The 22,237-nt window shown below is 35.1% G+C and overlaps 3 protein-coding genes and 1 long non-coding RNA gene across 4 annotated transcripts; 2 read left to right on the forward strand and 2 right to left on the reverse strand.

The window, feature by feature from the left end:
- The first annotated feature begins 7,337 nt into the window (after positions 1-7,337).
- LOC146915112 (uncharacterized) lies at positions 7,338-11,483 on the forward strand. Its single transcript, XM_085717669.1, has 3 exons — positions 7,338-7,512; positions 10,221-10,571; positions 10,666-11,483. Exons 2-3 carry the CDS (start codon positions 10,221-10,223, stop codon positions 11,305-11,307), a joined length of 993 nt encoding a protein of 330 aa, XP_085573795.1. The 5' UTR covers positions 7,338-7,512; the 3' UTR covers positions 11,308-11,483.
- Positions 7,371-10,131, forward strand: LOC146915113 (uncharacterized). Its single transcript, XM_085717670.1, has 3 exons — positions 7,371-7,512; positions 7,904-9,488; positions 9,570-10,131. Exons 2-3 carry the CDS (start codon positions 8,702-8,704, stop codon positions 10,019-10,021), a joined length of 1,239 nt encoding a protein of 412 aa, XP_085573796.1. The 5' UTR covers positions 7,371-7,512; positions 7,904-8,701; the 3' UTR covers positions 10,022-10,131.
- Positions 11,484-13,151: 1,668 nt separating the features above from the next.
- On the reverse strand, positions 13,152-15,063 carry LOC146915114 (uncharacterized). Its single transcript, XR_015014481.1, has 2 exons — positions 14,111-15,063; positions 13,152-13,733 (listed from the first exon to the last, which is right to left on the reverse strand). It is a non-coding gene; the product is annotated as an uncharacterized LOC146915114 (long non-coding RNA).
- A 2,576-nt stretch (positions 15,064-17,639) lies between these two features.
- Positions 17,640-18,565, reverse strand: LOC146915115 (uncharacterized). The gene is made up of 2 exons (XM_085721244.1): positions 18,241-18,565; positions 17,640-18,184 (listed from the first exon to the last, which is right to left on the reverse strand). Exons 1-2 carry the CDS (start codon positions 18,563-18,565, stop codon positions 17,640-17,642), a joined length of 870 nt encoding a protein of 289 aa, XP_085577370.1.
- Between the last annotated feature and the right edge of the window lie 3,672 nt (positions 18,566-22,237).

The following is a 22,237-nucleotide window of genomic DNA, read 5'->3' on the forward strand; positions in this document are numbered from 1 at the left end:
AACAAAGCTTAGATTCGTAATCAGCGAGGAAAACGAGTTAGATCAGGGTTTAATTCCAAGAATTTTAGGAAAAGTTTGAAAACCCTAAAAACGGTGAACAAAAGGTCCGATCTACCTCGTTTCCAGCATGATTTCACAAAAACAACCTCGGATTCGTAAAGATGGAAGGAAGACGGACGTTTCTATATAAAAAACTCTTTCAGATCGTCGGAGAAGATGAAGATTCATCTTCCTCCGCCGTTCCTCCGCCGTCCTTCCCAGTTTCCGGCCAGGTTAAAGTTGCAGAGGTTTTAGAGAGAGAGAAGAGAGCGTTTAAGTTAGAGAGAGAGTGAAAAGGAAGGAATGAGGTGAACCGGCCTCAATCTCCCTTTATAAACATGTTTGAACCGGCCGGTTCACCCAAACCTTGCTGGTTCACTTGGTTCAGCCTTTTCCTTTCAATCTGGACCACTCGTTTTGATTGATGATGACGTGTACGGCCATGATGGCATTTTCCTGTGCGTCTATGTGTTTGTTACGGTGTGCTGCGTGTTTATGATCGTTTGATCTAGGGTTTGGGAATCCTGGATCGATCCAACGTCCCTGGTACGTTTGGATAGTCCAGGATCCATACTCCCTTGGGCCTGGGCTTGATTTCTGCGCAGATTGTTCTCTTGCTTGTTTTTTTGCTATTTCATACATTGTTCTTGCTTCCTGCACCTCTTTCAACTCAAAATCTTTTATGAAAACATCTAAAAATTTCTTGAGTGTTTTCTAATGTGTTTCTTGATATTTTATGAGTGTTTTACATGTTAAAATTGATAAAAAAAAAAATATGTGATGTGTCTTGTGGATATTTTGTTTTCTTATTCAATTCTTGCAAGTTTTTACTATGTTTGGTGTGATTTCTTTGTCCAATTGAGGCATGTGCCTATTGTGGGATCTTGTGATGTGTTGGTAACTAATTTGCATCTTTGCATTTGCTGTTTGTGAATAGAAATTGTCAATTTCTTGTCTTGCAAGTAATGAGGGGTTTTCTTGTGAAAATAAAGTATAAAATGTGCTTAAAGTGTGCTATAAGGCTTGGCATGGCATTGCTTCATAATTCTTGCGTTAGGACTGAAGTGAGATACTTTGTGGAGTGTCAAAATGGGGGGATTATAGGTCATGTGTTTGCCTTGTTATTGTGATGAACTTTTAGGCATATTTTGATACTTGTTTTGTTAAGTTTTTGTGTCATTTTGTTAGTGCTATCTTGCTTGCTCACAACTACTATCCTATTATGCCTCATCTCCACTAACCATTCTATTTCATGTTCCATACATCACAAGCATCCCCATCTCATCTCATATTCACTTTTATCTTCTTGCAATTTAAATGGTGCCAAGGCTTAGAATGTAATACTTAGGAGTTTTTGTAATATTTTACTTCATGCAATTTTTAATTTCTTGCAAGACCATAGAATGTATCTAGGCCAATGATGTAATAAGGACAATGGACTCTAATAATGTACACCGACACAAGCACCGACACATGCACACACACCACTTTAGGTATATAGCTAGAATATGCATGTTTAGATGTATGTTTAGGATTGTATGTTTAGATGAACGTTTAGGCTTTATACTTAGAAAAATCATTTTCCAAAAAAATATGAACGAACTTCACTCAAATCTTTTTCCTAATAAACCTTGGGATCAAAATCCCATTGTATTTTCCTTTTCCATTTTCTTAATCAAATTTCAATGAAAAATAATCATACTTGACTTCTTTTGCAAAATGACTAATCAAACCTCACTCTTTTTCTTAATTCTCATGCCCTTGAGGCCTCTCAATCTCTATTCTTCAAAATCCATTTTCAAACTTAAAATCAACCAACAAAAACAAAAACATTTTTGGAAGAGAACTACGGTGGATTTGATCCCTTAAAAGGGTACGTAGGCAAGGAGCAAAATTCCTTCAATTCAACTAAAATAAAAATCCAAAAACATTCTTCTCCCTCCAATTCTTCACTTAGACCCCTTTAGGCCTAATAATTACTTTCAAAATAGCATTTAAAAATAAAGCGCGCGCGTAGAAATTAAAGACGGTTCCTATAGGATACTATAGTCGTTATGGGTGCCTAACACCTTCCCGTAGCGAAAACAACTCCCGGACCTCGATTCTCAAGGGTTTTGCTTACTTTTTCCCTTCCCAAGAAAAAAATAAGATATCACCGGTTTAAAAGGTTCAAACGTAATCAATGTTTGACACCCGAAAACCAAGATAAAACAATAGGCAAGCATGTACTCATTTGTAATCAATCCAATTTGGAGAGCAATACAATCTATTCTTGCTCCAAGCCCTCACACTACTTTCTACTATATTTCAACTATCAACTAAAGCCTTCTTCACTATCTAACTACACTATAAACTATCACTACTACCTAAACTACTAACAATGGCATCAAAGCTACGTTCGATCATATATTGGGCGTAGAAAATTTATCCACCTATTTAGAACCAAACCCTCCTTATATCCTACACAATTTCTAAATTTTCCCTAAGACATGGCTAATACCATTCAACCGTCATCTATGACTATCCCTACTTTCAATGGTGAAAACTATGATTTTTGAAGCATTAAAATGAAGACATTTTTTTGCTCTCAAGATTTTTAGGTAATTGTAGATGGAGGATTTACTATTTTCGCAAGCATTTCAACCCTCAATGCAACTCAGAAAAAGGAGTTGAAGGAAAATAAACAGAAAGATGCAAATGCGTTGTTCTTTCTGCAACAAGTGGTAGGATACATTATCTTTCCAAGAATAATGGGAGCTACAAGTGCCAAAGATGTTTGGGGTACACAAAAGGAGGAGTTTGAAGGAAGTGACAAGGTACGTGCCATTAAACTTCAGACTCTAAAACGTGAGTTTGAGTTAATAAAAATGAAAGAGTCTGAGACTGTAAAAGACTATTATACCAAGATAAAAGAACTAGTGATTCAAATGGAAACTTCAAAGGATAATATTCTCGACAAAAGAATTGTTGAGAAAATTCTAATTTATATTCCTCGTAAGTATGATGCAATCGTTACTACAATTGAGCAAACCAAAGATTTGTCAACTTTGTCGGTGACATAATTAATAGGCGCTCACTAGAAGTTTATGAGCAAAGATTGAATAAGCATGATGAAGACACAGTTTAAAATGCTTTTCAATCAATGCTTAAGTTACAGTCTCAAAATAAAGGATTTGGAGGAAACAAGAAAAGTGGCGAAAATTCTAGAAACAAAGAAATTTCTCCAAGAAAAATCAAAATGATTATCCTCCATGTGGCATATGCAAGAAGACAAATCATGCCGAGAAATATTGTCGATGGTGCGGAAAACCACAATGTGGACACTTTAAGAAATTTGAACATTTCGAGAAAAACTACTACATCAAAAATAAGCATCAAGCAAACTTCATTGAAGAGCATGAGTGTGAGAAGGACCAACGTGACTATGAACAACATCTTTTTTATGCCACCCAAGATTCCAATGACGAATTGAGTAGAAATTGGTACTTGGATAGTGGTTGCAGCAATCACATGGCCAAAGATGAGAGCATCTTCAAGGATATTGATGGCTCTGTCAAAGAACAGGTTCGACTTGGAAATAGCTCAGTCGTGGAATCTAAAGGCAAATGCACTGTGATGGTGGAGACAAAAAAATGTACGAGGTTCATCAAAGATGTCTTACTAGTTCCAAATCTTAAAGAAAATCTTTTGAGTATTGGTTAAATGTTGAAGAAATGATATATTATACACTTTGAAGGAGACACATGCTCCATATTTGACAACAATCACAAAAGACAAGAGATAGCCCAAATAAAAATGGAGAAAAGAATTAGAAGCTTTCCGATAAGCTTCAAAAATACTGCTAACATTGCCTTCAAAGTTGAATTTGATGAAAATGCTAGCTGGAATTTTAATGAAGGACAAGTTGAGAGAAGCAACATTACCATTGCAATACAACAATCAAACAGTGAAGCTATAGAAGAAGCAACTGAAGAACCAGGTACGCCACCTTCCCCTTCACAAGAAGAAAATTCTTCACCAAAATATACTCCAACAAGAGTAAGATCATTGAGGGATATATATGAAACTTGCAACTTGGCCAAACATGAGCCTGAAAACTATAAAATAGCGTCAAAACTAGAATTATGTGCCAAAGGCAGTGATGAAAAAGATCTATGACTAAGAAAATCTTTGAATGAGCTAAAGAAAGCTCCTCGAGCATGGAGAAAAAGAATTGACCGGCATTCCATCAATGGAGAATTTAGCTAGATCAAGATTTGAGCTACCACGAACTATGCTTGGAGTTAGCAAAATATGCATCAAGGAGGAATGTTAAAATGTGCTGCATATTTCTAGAATTCTCTAGAATGCATTAGTAACTTATAGAATGTTAAGAATTAATGTACATGACTAGATTTCTCTAGAATAGTTTAGTATATTTTAGATTTAATAAATATTACACATGTAGTAGGAAATGTCATGAAGAATCTAGAAAGAACTATCTAGAATATGACATTCACACCTATAAATAGGCAAGCATGTACTCATTTGCAATCAATCCAAATCAATCCAATTTGGAGAGCAATACAATCTATTTCAGTTCCAAGTCCTCACACTACTTTCTACTATATTTCAACTATCAACTTAGCCTTCTTCATTATCCAACTACACTCTAAACTATCACTACTACCTAAACTACTAACATTCTAAGTAAATGGTTAGGAAAACTTTGATAGATATCAAGGTGGATAGATAATTGATAATTAAAACTGTACCACGCATGTGGTTCTTGGTGAATGGTTAGGGTTAAATGTCACGAAGTTTCCACACATCAGAATTGAGGCTTGAAGCCTCAACTTTAACCGAAGCTTCAACCTTCACGGAAGCTTCGACCTTAATGGGAGCTTCAACCTTAATGGAATCGACAACACTAGGTTTTCGATCACCCATATCATCATCCGCATTCTCAACCATATCTATAAATAAACAACATATAATTGCTAAAATAATTAATAAACATGTATCTAATATCATATAATAACATAAACAAACAACAAAACAAAAGAAAAAAATTGATTTTTTTTTTAAGTTTTGAAAAATTTTCTAAGTGTCCAGCGGCAGTTAACAGCCGCTGACTCCCAGCGGTAGTTAACTGCCGCCGAAGTTCGTGTCAGAACAAAAAAAAACAGCAAAAGCAATCAAATGTAAACGAGTTAAAACTTGCAATACCTGTTTTTTTATGCATATTGTGTTAGAAACGTCCTAGCAATCGATCAACAATGATTTGGAACCAAGATTTTGACAAAATATTTTTGAAATGGGGATTTTTTGAGTTTAGGTAATGAGGTGAGGTGATGAGTGAATAGGAGGTAGGGGTTTTATGGTTTTGGGGGGAAAAAAGGGACGGCAGTTAACTACCGCTGAGGGCTTTAAAGTAATTTTCTTGTGTCAATATGACGTTTTTGAAGTCAGAAGAGCAATTTTCTAAGGTGCAAATTTAAAAAGCCAAGTAAAAAAATCATTTTTCTAGGCCCAAGCCCAAAAATCCAAACCCTAAAGTCCCTTTCCTTTCGTTTCTCCTTCTCTATATAAGACGCCGTTGCATCTCATTTTTCTCCATTGCTTCTTCGACTTTATGTATTCTTCTTTTCTGATCTATTCTCAATATCTTTTTTCTTGTTTATCTTTATTGATATTTTTCGAACATCTAATTTCATTTGTCAGTCCAACTTCTTTCTTTTGCAATTTAGATTTTTGACGTCAAAATTAGGCATGATATATTCTTGATTTGATAACTTGACCAAACATATTATGTGTTTGATTTCAAGTCAAACCACTTTGTCCTCTCGATCAAGCATTTTTTTAATGAACATTGATGAAGATGAGAATGAGACGATGACGACGATGTTTTGAAAATAACCATAAATTTTTAGCTATCAAATCGACAAACTACCAAAGGTATGCAATCAACACCTAATCGTTAATCTAATTCATGTTTATTTTTCATTATATAAACTTATATGTATATCAGTTTTTCTTTTCCTTTTGTTTTGGATCATCTAATATAATTATGATATTTTTATTTTTTTATGCTTCAAATTGTATGAATATATACATATACGAGTTTATATTTAACAAAGATATGATTTTTGTCTAATGATTTATTTGTTTTTTCCACCTGCTCGTAAATTTTTTGTTTTCAGGAAATTTCAAGTGAACACCACAATAGATCCTGAGTATATGATGACAGGCCACCTTCAAGAGTAATCTCTACAATTTTGTTGTTCTTCTTGTCTCTTGAGATGTTAACAGGAAGGAAAGCAATTGATAAAAAAAAGGCCAGAAAAGGAACAAAGTTTAGTTGAATAGGTAAAACCATTCTTAAGAAAACCTAGAGGAGGCTTCTACCACCAAATGGATCCAAAATATGAAGTTCAATACTCAAAGTGATGTTAGAAAACTAAACATTGTATTTACTGCGACAATCTTATGTTAGAAAACTGAGATTATATATACCTTAAGGGTAGCTTTTAAGCCAAAACTTAAATTATCTTTCATGATTTATTGTATAAATTTTATATATAGTTTTTAATTGATTCATGTTATGAATTGTAGTTTCTTAAAATTAATGTACCTTGAGATTATAAAGCTAAATTTTTACTATTGAGCTACTATCTCAAGTTGAATCCATGATGGAGCTTTATACCATTCTTTTACATTTATAAGTGAATCCAATATCCATTTATATTATTATTTTTTATATAAATAATGTTAATCAATTTATTTTTTATATAAATAATGTTAATCAATTGATTTTCTCTTTGGTTAGATATTATTTTGACATCTAAAAATATTTAATTTTGTATACACATGAGTTATCTAATTATTTTTGTTATTAGTGAAATATTTTTCCACTTTTTTTATTTTGTATTCCCATGAATTAATGAATGCTTGATAGACTATTATATCTTAGATTCTTGGTTTTTTCCAAGAAGTTACTCCTTTAATTGTCATTGGGTTATCATTTTTAAGGGTAGGATGAATATACAAAATATGTTTCTATTCCCAATGGTGGTTTGGACCTTAGGGGGTGTTTGTTTGAGGGTTATCAAAATAATTCCTAGGAATCTAAGGCTGGAATCAAAGATTGCTTTGTTTGGTAGATGGGAAAAACAAGAATATGCCTAGGAATAAATTTTTCCCAGGAAAGCAGCTTCCCCACGTTCTCCCCCACGTTCCACACATTTTTCCTCTCTTTTTCATCTCTTTTATTCCCATCAGATAACTTGGGAAACTTTTATTCCCAGGAAATGTTAACCCATGATCTATTTAAAAAGCCATTTATACCCCTGCACTTCCCGCTTTTCTTTCTCAGTGAATTCCTATTCCCGCTAAACATCCCACCTTCCCTGATTTTCTATAAAAACCCATCATCTTTGTGGTGTTCATCAACTGCTTGCTATTTTGGTTCTGGATTTCACTCTTCTCTTCAAGGTACCATCAAATTTCTTTTCAATTCTTCCATTACTCAACATAGATTTGGTAATTGATATCATTATCTCATTATTTTTTGGTCTACTGTTGTTGCTTATTGCCTTCTCTCAACCCATTTTTGTTCCTGTTTTGAGAAATTTAACCCACCTTTATTTTGGTAAGCTAGTAACATGGATATTGTTGATTTTGATTCACTTAATCTTCTCTTTTTGTTTTTTGAGGGGTTGATACTTATTTTTATTGTTTTTTGTTTTTCAATTCTTCACTTAGTTTCGTTAAAAAAAAAAAACACTGTTCTTTGAAGTATTAATTTTCATGTTTTTTTTCTCACCTTCCAATTGTATCAATTGAAGAATCAATAAAATAATTTTGCAAATATATAATTTTTCAGATATAGGACAAGGTTCATGAGTACTGAGTTAGGGTGTATGCCTCAATTCTTGCTACTCTGAGATATGCTGCAGCTTCTAAATTATAAACATGGGATAACTCTGCAATGCAAACACAAACAAGAATCTCAATAGTGCTCAACTGATGTTCTGTTTTTCATTTGGCATAAATCAAATTTAAAACAATTCATCCTTTGCAAGGAGTTGATATTCAGTGTTGTATCTTAGAGAGTAACTAAAAGGAACCAAAATTTTCCTTGTACCATTTGTTAGTGTGATCAAACTAGTTTTGTTCAAAACCAGACCAATCATCATAATAATTATTTCATTTTTAACTTGAATTAGTAGTTGATATCCTACCACCCTTTATCAAATTAATAATGTACAATATTTAGAGATAATTGATGTTTATGCTTTCCATGAATATCACTTTTGTCTGCGAGGTGGTTTTTAGTTAGATTTCCCATTTGTTTGTATTATGAATGGTGTTGAAATTCTAGAGATTGTATGTTGAGGTAATAAGTGTCAAGGAGTAATGTGTTTTGTTTTTTGGGAATTGTTTAGCTGGTTTATTGAGCTTTAGCACCTCTGTTGTTTGGGGTTCTGTTTTGGTTTATGCAGAACAACTATATGTCTTGCTGGCTAGAGACAACATGTTTATTTCTTAATATTATCCATATATGATGTTCCAAAGTGTGCAATGCTATCTAATTTCGAATCATTATATAGTTTGATGTTTGTGTTATGTTTAGAATGTTGTATGTGGTGTAATTTCTATGTTTCTAATATAGTATTATGATATGTGCAGCAAATATTTCATTTTATTTTTTATCATGACACATTTGATGGACATGCGTGAAAGGAAGAAAAAAATTATAGCAATGTTTATGATATATATGGAGATGTTGAATTACTTTATGTTGATGACAATTGTGTTATGCTACCTTGAGTTAAGTAAGCGTTCAAAAAAGAGAAAAAGGTCATGGGATTTTTATGAAAGAAGTTTAGTTAGAGAAGTCCATTTTCGGAGAATTATTTACATGAGTGATTTGGCTTGCGTTGAAAATACAAGGATGGATAGAGCTGCTTTCCACAAACTATGTGACATGTTGCAAGTTATTGGTGGTTTGCTTCCTACTCGACACATGTGTGTGGAGGAGTTGGTCGCCATGTTTTTACATATATTGGCACATCATGTTAAGAATAGAATGATTAGAAGACAATTTGTTAGGTCTGGTGAAACGATTAGTAGGCATTTCAGTAATGTATTATTGGCAGTTTTGAAGTGTCATAAAGAATTGTTAAAACAACCTAAACCAATTTTGGAGGGCAACACAGACGAACGATGGAAATACTTTAAAAATTGTTTAGGAGCTCTTGATGGCACTTACATCAAGGTCAATGTGCCGGAAGCTGACAAAGGTAGATATAGAACAAGGAAGGGTGAGATAGCTACAAATGTGTTAGGTGTATGCTCACCAGATTTACAATTCATATATGTTTTGCCTGGTTGGGAGGGATCAGCTGCTGACTCTAGAGTCCTTAGAGATGCTATTTCTCGACCAAATGGTTTAAAGGTTCCTCAAGGTACAAAAGTATAAATTAATATAAAAATAAAGCATATTTTGCATAGTTTATGGATTTTAACTTCAATTTTATTTATGATAGGGTATTATTATTTATGTGATGCTGGATACATGAATGGAGAAGGATTTCTTACTCCTTATAGAGGTCAAAGGTATCACCTTAGTGAGTGGAGGAATGGATTACAACCATCTACTCCTAAAGAATTTTTCAATATGAAACATTCTTCAGCTAGGAATGTAATAGAAAGATGTTTTGGACTTTTGAAAGGACGTTGGGCTATATTGAGAGAGAAGTCATTTTATCCTGTAAAAACTCAAGGAAGAATAATAGCAGCTTGTTGTCTTCTACATAATCATATTCGCAAAGAAATGACATTGGATCCTTTGGAAATGAATTTAGGAGATGATGAATTCTCTGATGAAGTCATGTCCGGTGACATGATAACTACGGTGGAGCCAAGTACGACATGGAGTCAATGGAGAGATAGTTTTTCATTAGATATATTTAATAGGTGGAGAGGTGGAAATCATTGAAAATTTTCTTGTTTTTTATTTGACATTTCAATTTGATTGTATTTTTTATTTTCAGTGTACTGTTGACTTTGATTTAAAAGTTTTATTAATCTAATCTGTTTCTTTTATGAGTTTTTATTTGTAAAATATGTACTTGTAATATGATTTTATTTATTGTTATATATTTTGACATGCACACACTTGTTGAGTTGTTGAATAGATGGACGGGTCGTCTGAAAATCAAAATGTAAGAATCACAAAGCGACAATGGACTCCTGAAGAAGATGGAGTATTGGTGGAAGGTTTGTTGAAATTAGTGGACGAGGGTTGGAAGGCTGATGCAAACTCATTTAAACCTGGGTACACTAAAGCTTTGGAGAAATATATTCACAACAAATTCCCAGGTTGCACACTAAAAGCTACCCCACATATTGAATCAAGAGTGAAACTGCTTAAAAGACAATATTCTGCAATCAAAGATATGTTGGGTCCAGGTGCAAGTGGTTTTGGGTGGAATGATGCTGAAAAGATGATTGTAGTAGAGAAGGAGATTTATCGTCAATGGTGCAAGGTAATATAAGATATACTATTCCACAATTGATAAATTCATGATAATTGTTCTTGCATTAAATTTATATTTCTAAACACTTTTTCCTTTAACGCAGTCTCACCCTACCGCAGTTGGCTTGTATAAAAAACCATTTCCACACTATGATAGCTTGGATACTGTATTTGGAAAAGATAAAGCAGATGGTACTGTAGGAGAAGATATCATTGATATGACTATTGAGATGGAGAAGGAAAATGTTCAATCAACACAAGAGGGCGGATCAGGAATTAATTTGAATGATGATGATGATGATGAGAATTTTGAGTCGCAGATGCCAGAAACACCCACAACTAACACTACTGCTCCGGGTTCAAATCCAACAAACCAACCACAACGTGATTCTACTAATTATAGGAACGGAAAGCGTGGGGGAAAAAGGGTGAAGTATAACGATGATGCTTCTGATAGCATGTCAAATTCATTGAACAAATTGGGTGAGATTTATGCTAATGGTGTTGAGAATATGAAACAAGTCTTCACTTCTTGTTTTGTGCACGAGAAACACACAGCTGATAGGAGGAACCAAATTGTCTCTATTTTAAAAGAAATTGAAGGATTGTCTGATGAAGAAGTGGTAATGGCTGGTATGCTTATCACCAAAGACAATAACCTTTGCGACTATTTTTTCACAATGGATACTCCTGGCTTGAGGAAGCGGTTTGTGGACATTGTTTTGAGTAACAATGGTTCTAGGTAGAATTTAGAATGTTCAATGCTTTTTGAATTTGGTAAAAAAAAACTCAGTAGCCACTGTCTTTAATTCCTTTTATTATTTAGTTGTATTCGTATTATGGTCTTTATTAGTTGTGTAATGACCTCGATTATCCTTTGAATTTATTTATAAGAAAGCGTAATTTCTTTAATTTATTTAAAGACATTGTCTTTAATTTCTTGTTTATGATTTTTGTTCTCACTTTTTGTTACATGAAAAATAAGGGAAATTGTCCTCTACAAAAAAAAAATCTGAAATACAAACTATAGAATGTGTTTTGCCATAATTGTCATCGGATGTGAGTGGTTAATGCAGGTTCTGAGTTGGCTATAGGAAATTTGTGTCTGTGATGGCTTTCTGGTTTCGCTTCAGTTCTGTCCTGGCTCTTTGGCGTTGCTTCCGCTGCAGTTTTTTTGTTGCTGCCATGTGTTTTTTCTTCAGCACTGCTGTTGTGGTTTTTTCTGATGTTTGTTTGTTGCAGGCCGTGTTTTCTGGTGTGCTAGTGTATGTTGATGTCGTGTGTTTTCTGGTTTGCAAGGAGCAGGGTGTTCTGTGCTTCTTATTTGGAGTTTAGTCTTTGGCATGGCATGCCTATTAGACTTAGTTGCTATGATGAATGGCTCAACAACATAAGTTGAGTCAGCATCTACGCCAAGTAGGACAGATTTTGTTACAAGTTTGTTAAGTTCATATTGAGCTTGTTACTTAATTGTTATGATAAACTCTTGCATGATGCTTTCATCATTCATTCAATATAATCATAGAGATTCATTACATAATATATGAATCATTTAATTTTCACTGCTTTGGTCGTTGGCTTTTAATAGTTAAATGTGCTTGGAGTGTGTGGAGGAGGAATTGATTACTCTATGACACTCCTTGTAATCACCACTTAAAACCGGTAGGTTGTTCTTAAATACCGGCTATAGCACTATTGCATAGCGAAATTTGAACAAATCGTTATTGTTATTTCTGCTGCACAATATAGAGGAATGGTTGGCAGCTAATTCTTCACCAAGACAGCAGCACAATACCTCTACTTCTGCAGCTGTTATGCCTTCTCACGTTGTTGTTCAGCAGCAGCTTCAACCCACTAGTGTTCCAGGCATCACTCGTTGGCAGAAACCACTCCCGAGTCGTTTAAAATGTAATATTGATGTGGTGTTTTCCACTGTTTTGAACCAGGTTGGGATAGGCATGTGTTTACGCGATGATGAAGGTGCTTATATGTAGCTTTGGGTGCAGCAGAGTCGTTTTTTTGTGCACATTTGTTGGGGTTCTAGTGCTGCAGAATTCGTGGCTGCTGGTGTGCATTTGGGTAGCAGCTTTTGTGTTCTTTTTAACCGGTTTTTCGGTGTGTTCCTCTGGAGATTATGAGGTAGGAGTATACAATTTTGGGTGTTAGGGACCAGCTGATTTGTGTTGTTCAAGCACATATGCGTGGCCTGCTCTTTTTGCATATACCAACATCACTTTTGAAGAGGATTTGGTGCAGTGTTTTTTGTAGAATGGTTATTGTTAGTTTTGGCTTTTGTTTCTTTGTAGCTTTTGGTGTTTGTTTTGGTGGCCCGTTAAATCGGTGTGGTGGTTGTAATTGTTTTTTAGTTATCTTCCGCGGGTTTTGTGTATCTTACACAAAACTTTGTCGAGAATAAAATTTGCCGAATAAAAAAAAGTGTCTTATCAAACATTTTTTTTTTCTTTTGACAGCAAGAAGGATTTTCATTAACTTGAAAAGGAATCCTTACACAGAGAGTTCATGATCTCGTTAGGGACATTGCCCACCCTAGATTTACATCCAACATCTAAAGCTAAAGCAGCTAGGCTGTGCGCAACATTGTTACAAATTCTACTAACATACAATACCCTAGTATTTTCTAGGTGAGCTAAAATTTGCAGACAATGCAAGATTAAATTTTCTATGGCAGCAGACCGCATAGATTCAAAGAGAGCCTTAGCCACCAACTCTGTATCATTCTCAAATATCAGGTTATGGTAGTGTTGTTCTTCAGCCCATTGTAAACACCAACGTAGTCCTATCGTTTCAGCCACTAGGGGGAGACTTGATTGTCCTCTCTTTTTGTTGCAGCATGCGTAACTGATCCGCTACGATCTCTAGTTATCAGTCCCCAACTGGTTTTCTCATTCGCCGAACAGCTTGCATACACATTGATTTTTATAGTTCCGTGCGGTGGGGGCTGCCACTTGGCCTGAGCAACAACTGAGTTCTTAGCATGCAATTGTCTCAAATTTGCTCTGTTATATTCAACCTAAACCAATTTGTACACCTTTCTTGTTCAATCTTGAGCGAGAGGACAAGAAGAGTTTTGCAGCCACTATTTTATCCAAACAAAATGTCAACGTCTAATCTGTCCCAAACCATACATAAATGTGACTTTGAAATGCCAAGCCTGTTGTTCAATAAAATTACTGCACAATGAAATAAAAATTAGCACAATGAAATAAAAATTATTCTGTAACTGCAATTATCTATTCAAATGGCTTAAAGTGATTGAATTAGCAATTAAATTGAATGAACTAATTGACATTAATCAATTGAAAGTAACTTCAGGCCTTCAAACTTAAAAAAATCTAAGCATTGCTCTATCAGTGCAATCATCAAGGAAATTTTAAACTAACTAACAAGCAAATCAATCTAAGCATTCCACTCATGATTTTCAGCCCTTAAAGCAACAAATAGGAAGATATATGTTAAACCTAAAACAACAAAAATGAACAATTAGTATAAAAAAAAATGTCAAAACAGACATTGGAACAAATGATATACCTTTTGCACTGCTCAATGATTATATTGGTGAATGAAACACAATTGCCAAAATATTTCTTACGAATGCGAATATATGTTATTCTTGGACTGTACATAGGATAGCAGAATTTTAACAAACCACTATTGTTCCGCTAAACGCTATTTTGTACAATCGTTTCAAATTTAATCAACTGCAAAATCAAACCACCAACTTCTCATTATCAATTCTTTAGGTTAAAGCATAAAATCAATAAAGATTAGTGAAAGCAAAAAAATTCACATTCCAATAAAGATTCATTATTTTCAAAATCCATAAAGATTAAAGACCCACTATAATTAAAGCTCAAAAAAAGTAAGTTCTGCACTTCTGCTTCTTCTATATACACACACTATTGTATCAAAACACAAATAACACAGTGACACTAACAAAATTTCACATTCCAACAAAGAAACCCTAACTTAAACTAAACGAGTGAAGTCAAGAATTACAATTATAAAGTATATTGATTTGAGTCGGAAAGTTAAGGAAGAAATTTGGGTTTATAAAAAACGGAAAATGAGAACGAAAAACTCGAAGAGTAGTGCAATTGCGTGTGACGATGGATTTACCTGAGAAAAGAGAGTGATAAAAGGAGCACTGAGGAAGGGGTTTGCTAGGGTTTTAAATTTTTATATTGGTTGTAACTTGTATGCCTGCAACTCATGTTGTAAATCTGGAGAAGAAGACGTTAGTTTCATGGTTTATTCAATAGGGGTACTTATGTAATTATAACATTTATTCCCAGGATTCTACATCTCAAGCCAAACATATTTTACCTATTCCTTGGAATTATTTTATAAACATTCCCAGGAATTAAACAATTAACCAAACACTTTTTTGTATATTTTCCTGGGTATAAAATTTTTACCTTCACATGGCTGGGAAAATGAATACCTGGGAATAAATTTTGTAACCCTCAAACAAACGCCCCCTTAGAATTATTTCTAAGCCTAACAAGGACGGATGTTTGAAGCTTTGTTCGGGTATGATGCACTCTAATGCTCAATGGGTTACCGTCGTTAAGGCTAGGTTGATCTTAAGAAACAATCTCCCTACCACATGCTAGAATTCTGCTCTTCTTCCAACACAAAACACCCGCGTCCAACTGAATTTTCTGATATATCCCTGCGTGAGTTAAGTCGCGCAGCGTGACTTAACTCACACACCTTATACTTCAGCGTGACTTAAGTCACGCACCACTGGCATGTGCGCGAGTTAACTCACGCAGGTTGGCCGGTTAGTCAGAGCTCAAGAACACACGTTTTTTGGATTTTGGTCAAGTGATTTTAATTGGTTTTGCACGTTTTTTTACTATGTTTTACACGTTTTTTGACTATATTTATAGTAGATATAACATATGTTACAATCTCCCCCTATAAATACAGCTCAAAATTTCCTCATTTCCTCACACCATCTCACATTCTCACTCTCCTCCTCACTATCTCCCCCTATGAATCTCTTTCTTTTTTTTTTTTTTTTAGTCTTTATTTTGGTGTATTTTTCTTCTTTTTTTAGTCTTTATTTAGGTGTAAAAAGATGTCAATCTTGGGGTAAAAAAGTGATTGGTGAGCAACTGTGAAGCCCAGATACTTCAAAATAGATGACGTATCGTATCTCCTGTGTATCCTGCACCGATACCTGCCTGATACTTCCCGATACGTATCAGGAGAGTATCCGAAGATTAAATTTTATTTTAAAAAAAAAAATAATTATCTGATACTTCCCGATACGTATCAGGAGAGTATCCGAAGATTAAATTTTAATTTTATTTTTTTGAATATAGTGCTTCATTTTTTGATCAATAAAGTATAGCACTAACAATGTTCCTTTTGGATATAATATAACACTTATGGTGTTCTTTTTGGGATATATTGTGTATATAATTGACTAATCATTACTCTCTTAATCGTCAATATTATTTATATTTATGTTGATGTATACGAGCCTATGACTAGTTTCTTGTGTTTGTTAATATATTTGCATATTAAAAAAAAATTGTTATAATTATATTGTACATTTAATTATATATTTTTTTTATTAACGTATCCCAGCAGTATCGTATCTTAATTTTTGAAATTTTTCCGTACCTACGTATCGGTGGTATCTTGTATCCGGGCTTCATACGTGAGCAGCCTTCTTGGGGTAAAACGAAGCAAATTTAGTTTTACCTCAGGGATGTTTGTTTTTTTGCGGTTTTTTTTTTTACCACATGAAGGCTGGTTTTCTTGTGGATTTCTTTTAGTTTTACCAGGAAGATAGGTTTTCTGGTGGTTTTTTTTTAGTTTTACCACAGGAAGGTAGGTTTTTTGGTGGTTTTTTTTGTTCTTTGCATATTTAGTTTTACCCCATTGTAAATGTAATAAAAAATATATTAATAAAATGACATTTTATATTTATTATTTTTGTTTCCTTTATTTTTGTTAATTTTTGCATTTATTTTGTGATTGTGTTTTGAATAAATAAATTTGAATAAAGACTATTTAAATAAAATGTGTATTGATTAAATAAATTTGAATAAAGACTAATTAAATATAAATAAAATATGTATTGATTAAATAAATTTGAATAAAGACTAATTAAATAAATTGCGTATTGAATAAATAAATTCGAATAAAGACTAATTAAATAAATTGCGTATTGAATAAATTCGAGTAAAGTTGCGTATTAATCAAATCAGTTTAACATACGCAGGTGCTAATTGCTGCATGAGTTAACTCACGCGTATACTTACTCTTGCGTGACTTAAGGTACGCTGTGTGAGTTAACTAAGGCAGAAATTAGCACATGTGTTAGTTAACTCATGCAGGGGTACTTTGGTCATTTTGGTTGGATGGGAGCAAAACTTGTTGGGAGAAGAGTATCCCACATGTTATATGGTGTTACCATGTGGCCCAATATTCATATTATGTATTTGATAATCATTAAAAACTCTACTTGAAAGATTAATAATAATTCCATGTCTTTTTTTTTTTTGAAGAGATAATTCCATGTAAACTCTACTTGAAAGATTAATAATAATTCCATGTCTTTTTTTTTTTTTGAAGAGATAATTCCATGTCTTTGTTTAGAATAAAAAATGGCTCTCATTCATAATTGGGGAGTTGGTACTTTTTTTTTTTTTTGAATGGCAAATATATATATATATATATATATATATATATATATATATATATATATATATATATAAACAGATATAAACTGTACAAATACACCAAAAGGCCGTCCGAAGACACCCAACGCCAAAAAACCTTAAGGGTAAACTCCCAACCCCACAAGCGGGGAAGGAGAAAGCGCCCAAAGGCACCACCAAAAACCAAAAACACCAAGAAAAGAAAAGAAAAAAAAAAAGGCACCGAAGCTGCAACCCCGCAATAGGACATAGCAAAACCTCCAAGCCCTGCAAAGAAAAAGCACAAGGAAAAACTGAGGAAGCCTAGCCGGAGAGGTAGAGGCCAAAACGAACCCCCGCCCAACCCCCCCACAACCTCAGGAACACAACCACCAAACGCCCTACCGCTGCCAACAAAGGACGGGATGCAACTCCCACTCGTAGAAAGAGCAGGAACTAACAGGGCACTTAGCCAAGAACCACTTCCAAGCTAAGAGTTTTGCACGATCCACCACAGGCTCCTCTCGAAGGACGCCACCAGAAAAAATAAGGTCATTCCGAGACGTCCAGATGGTCCAAATAACAGCATGCCAAACCAGACGCAAACCTAACCTAACACGCTCCCCCCTCACTAGTCCCGTAAAGGATAAGAACAACTGCTCTAAACCTAACGGGATCACAAACTCCCAACCTAACCACCTAGACACCTGATACCACACAGGAAAGATAGCAGGGCACGAGAGGAACAGGTGCACCGACGACTCGGGTGACGCATCACAAAAGACACACCCTAAGCCCCCTACCGGGAGCAGGATGCCACGAAGACTAAGATTGAGCCTAGAGGGGATCCTATCAAGCATAAGCTGCCAAGAGAAAACCACCACTTTTGAAGGGGCACAAGATTTCCAGACCTGAGCAACCGCATCCAAAACAACACCTTCCGGGGCTACATCACCAGGAAGAGAAGGAGATGATAATAGGCCGATTTAACCAAATACCTACCGTCTGAACTATGAGTCCAAGACCACCCATCTTCTCTCTCCGACCGAGAGTGCCTAGTCACAACCACCAGCAACTCAGTAAGAAGCTCAGACTCCCAGACAAACATAGGCCTCCTCCACCTTAGGTCCCAAACCCAAGTCCCCCCATCCCACGCTCCTAACTCCCCAACTCTACCTCCCTGCTGGAGAGATAACTGGAAGAACCGACTAAATCTATGTCTGAGGAGGACCTTACCACACCAAGGATCATGCCAAAAGTGTGTCGAGTGACCATTCCGGATCGTCCTAGCAACCCCCTCCGAGAACCAGTCCCGAGTCGCCTCCATGTCACCCCCAAGAAGTGAAATATTCGTCCACCACAAGGAAGCTCCCCGAAGACCGGATGGCCTACCTCAAACTAACTGAGAATTTGAAGCAGTTTTGTTATTCTAATGTCTCCTATATTATTGAATAATGAAAATGGTCTATTCATCGTTTGATTCAACAAAAAAATTCTAATGTCACAAATGTTATACAATTTGTATTAGAGTCATGACTAATGACCCAGACATTACATAGGTATTATTCATCAAAGAAGTGCATCTTTTGGAACATTAGAGGTTTGAAAAATTCTCCTTCAGAATTGGCCCTAAGGAGACTTATAAATATGCATAATCATATTATTGTGCTCATAGTCGAGCCTTGGATGAATGTAGATTGTTTCCCTTCATCTTGGCATAGAACGTTGAACCTAAAAAAATTTGTTGTCAATAATATGGGTCAAACATTACCTCATATTTCCAGGAATCCCACTGTTCATTGCAAACAGAAGCTTAGAAGGTGACAAAAATACGAGATATTTCCAGAGTTACAAAGATCAAGTCAACAACAAAGATGATTTCCTCACTAAGTGATGGAGACAATTTGATGACAGAACTAGAAGCAATAGTTGGTCATGTGGTTAACCATTGTTCTAACCTTTTTAGTACTTCTCATTTTTTGCAGAATGATGACTTAATTGAAGAATTTCTTCGAAATCTAATTTTTTTCATACCATCAATAACATGCTCACAATGCTGCCTTTCCCATGAAGAAATTTACAAAGCATTGTTTGTAATGGAGGATGTTGTAAATGTAGTGATGGAATTTTTTACATCCAGCTAGTTAACCTCTTACACAAGATAACTATTGGTGGAAACTTAGAGTTCAAGATAGACATTTCAAAGGCCTTTGATACTTTGAATTCAAAGTTTTTGCTGAAAATCCTAATGCTTTTGGTTTCAATTCTCAATTCTTCTTATGGATTGAAACCATTCTTAATTCAGTTAAGCTTTATGTTTCAACTAATGGTTAGAATCATGGTTTCTTTTCCTGCAAGAGAGGCGTGAGATAAGGGGATCCCTTGTCCCCTTTACTCTTTTTAGTAGCTGGTGATGTGCTCAGCTGGAGCTTAACAAAGTTAGTTCAAGATGGAAAATTGGAATTAATTAATGTAACTAGAAGAATGCATTTCCATTCACACACGTTATTTGTCGATGACATAATGATATTTTGTAAAGCAAAATTTTCTAATTTGCAAGCTCTCATCCATCTATTTACTAGATATGCAGCTGCATATGGCCTATGGGCATATGATTAACCAAGGTTGTCAAAATCGGGACTTTACTTCAGGCCGAAAGGGAATAGCAAAATCGGGACTTGTAAAATCGCAATCAAAATCGAAGGACTTTCTACAAAGTCCTTGAGTAAAATCCTTCGATTTTGATTGCGATTTTACGAGTCCCGATTTTGCTATTCCCTTTCGACCTGAAGTAAAGTCTCGATTTTGACAACATTGATTTACACACTCTACTTGTTTATTCTTGGCGAGTAAGCATTATATAGGAAATTGAGAAATGATGAGGAATTTTATTTGCAGTGGAGACACTACCAAAAGAAAGTTGGTCACAATATCTTGGTAAAAACATTGTAAATCAATTAAAGAAGGTGGTCTTCGTATCAAAACTGATTAAAAGGCGTAACCCGCAACCAAAAACATAAAATGGTTAAACCAATTCACGCATGTTCTATAGTTTTAAATTAATTCCTTTAACTATTCCATATCTTACTTTTTAAATTAATTTCCCATATCCTGATTCTCCGATCCTCTCCTTTTTTTTCCTTTTAATTATTATACTATAGTTTTTTTCTTGCCGATTATTAGACCAAGTAAAATGGGTAAGAAATAGGCTACACCAAAAGAGTGTTTTTGTCTTTATTAATAGTTATAGATTAATAGTTACTCGTTCTACTCTTATTGATGATATAGTTACTCCCTCTACTCTTATGGGTAAGAAATAAGCTACACCAAAAGAGTGTTTTTTCCTATTGCCTTCAACTCTTATTGATGCTATTGAGAAAATGTTACATGGCTTCTGGTGGGGAAATGGTGGAAGTAATAGTAGAGGTATTCATTGTCTTTCTTGGGATAATCTTGCGGTACATAAAAGAACGGAGGGATGGGTTTTAGAGATTCTACGGCTTTTAACTTGGCAATGTTAGGTGAGCAGGGTTTGAAATTTCAAACCCAACCTGAGTGCTTGGTTACAAAATTATTCAAAGCTTGTTACTTCCCTCGTAATGATTATCTTGATGCAAAGATCGGTCATAACCCAAGTTTCTTGCTGCGGATTATTTTTGGTGCAAGGAGGATTGTCCGTGAAGGTACTAGATGGAAAATCGGGAATGTTCTAAATATCTAATCTTCCAAGCGCATGGTTACGTAATAGAGGTTCTATTTCGGGTATGGGACAATCAAGTGATGTAATCTAACAAGCAAGAGTTCACTCTCTTATTGATCACAATAATAACAGTTGGAATTATCAATTGATTAATTATTATTTTGATCATGACATTGTTCATGAAATTCTTAAAACCCCTCTCTTTTGTCAAGTGGAAGAGGATAAATTAATTTGGAGAGTCGGGAAAAATGGGCATTATTCTGTTAGAAGTGTGTATAGATTATGTATGGAAAATATAGTAGATAATTCCCATTTGCATCTTCCTGGCAATTGGGCTAGCATTTGGAGGCTTAAAGTCCCCCCGGAAGTGAAGAACTTGGTTTGGAAAGTTTGTTGGGAGTGCTTATCGACGCGAGCGAGGTTGCTGGATAAATGGGTTAATTGTTCGTCTTTGTGTGCTATGTGTGATGAAAGTTGTGAAGATGCATGTCATGTGTTGTTTGATTTCCCGCGAGCAAGGAAAGTTTAGCTAGACAGAGCTTGTTATCAAGCAAGGTGAATTCAGTAATGCTAAGTAATAACACAGTGGCTGAAATCATTTTTGCGTTGTTACTGGAGCTTTCACCTGCTTAAGCTGGTCAGTCTGTAACGATACTTTGGAGTTTGTGGAAAAGTTGCAGTTTACGGATTTGGCAGAATGTTACAAAAAAAAGTCTCATACCATAATGGAGCACGAGAGGCAGTTGTTGCATAATTGGAGAGCAGCGAACAACAAGAAACAGTAGGGTGGGATGGATGGTGTTTCAACTGAGACGAACACATTTGGACAGTTGATAGTGGTCGAAAGCAGCAATGTGCATCCAGTGCAAATCCGGTGGCAGAAACGAGTCCTTATTAGGCTGAAGTGCAACGTTGTCGCGTCGTTTTTGGATACCTTAAACTGTGTAGGATTTGGTTTTTATATCCGGGATGATGTCGAAAACTTTATAAAAGCAAAAACAATGTGGTCGAATCCTGTTTGTTCATCATATGTTGGAGAAGCTCTGGGACTCTCACATGTTATTCGATGCGTACATGACTACAACTTACAAATGTGGATTTTGAGCTGGATGCGAAGAAGGTTGTAGATTATTTCAAAAGAGGCAGTAATGATGTATCAAAGTTTGGAGCAATATTTGAGGATTGTCGGAGAAGTTGCAATCTTTATTTTGAAAGGCTTAAATATGTTTTTCGTCCCTGCAAATAGGGGTCGCTTAAAATTTCGTCCCTGCAATCGCTAATCCTTTTTTTTTGCCCCCG

This window comes from Medicago sativa, chromosome 6 (genome assembly GCF_051527215.1).
Source record: "Medicago sativa cultivar Bolivia chromosome 6, Bolivia_mono, whole genome shotgun sequence".
Lineage (NCBI taxonomy): Eukaryota > Viridiplantae > Streptophyta > Magnoliopsida > Fabales > Fabaceae > Medicago > Medicago sativa.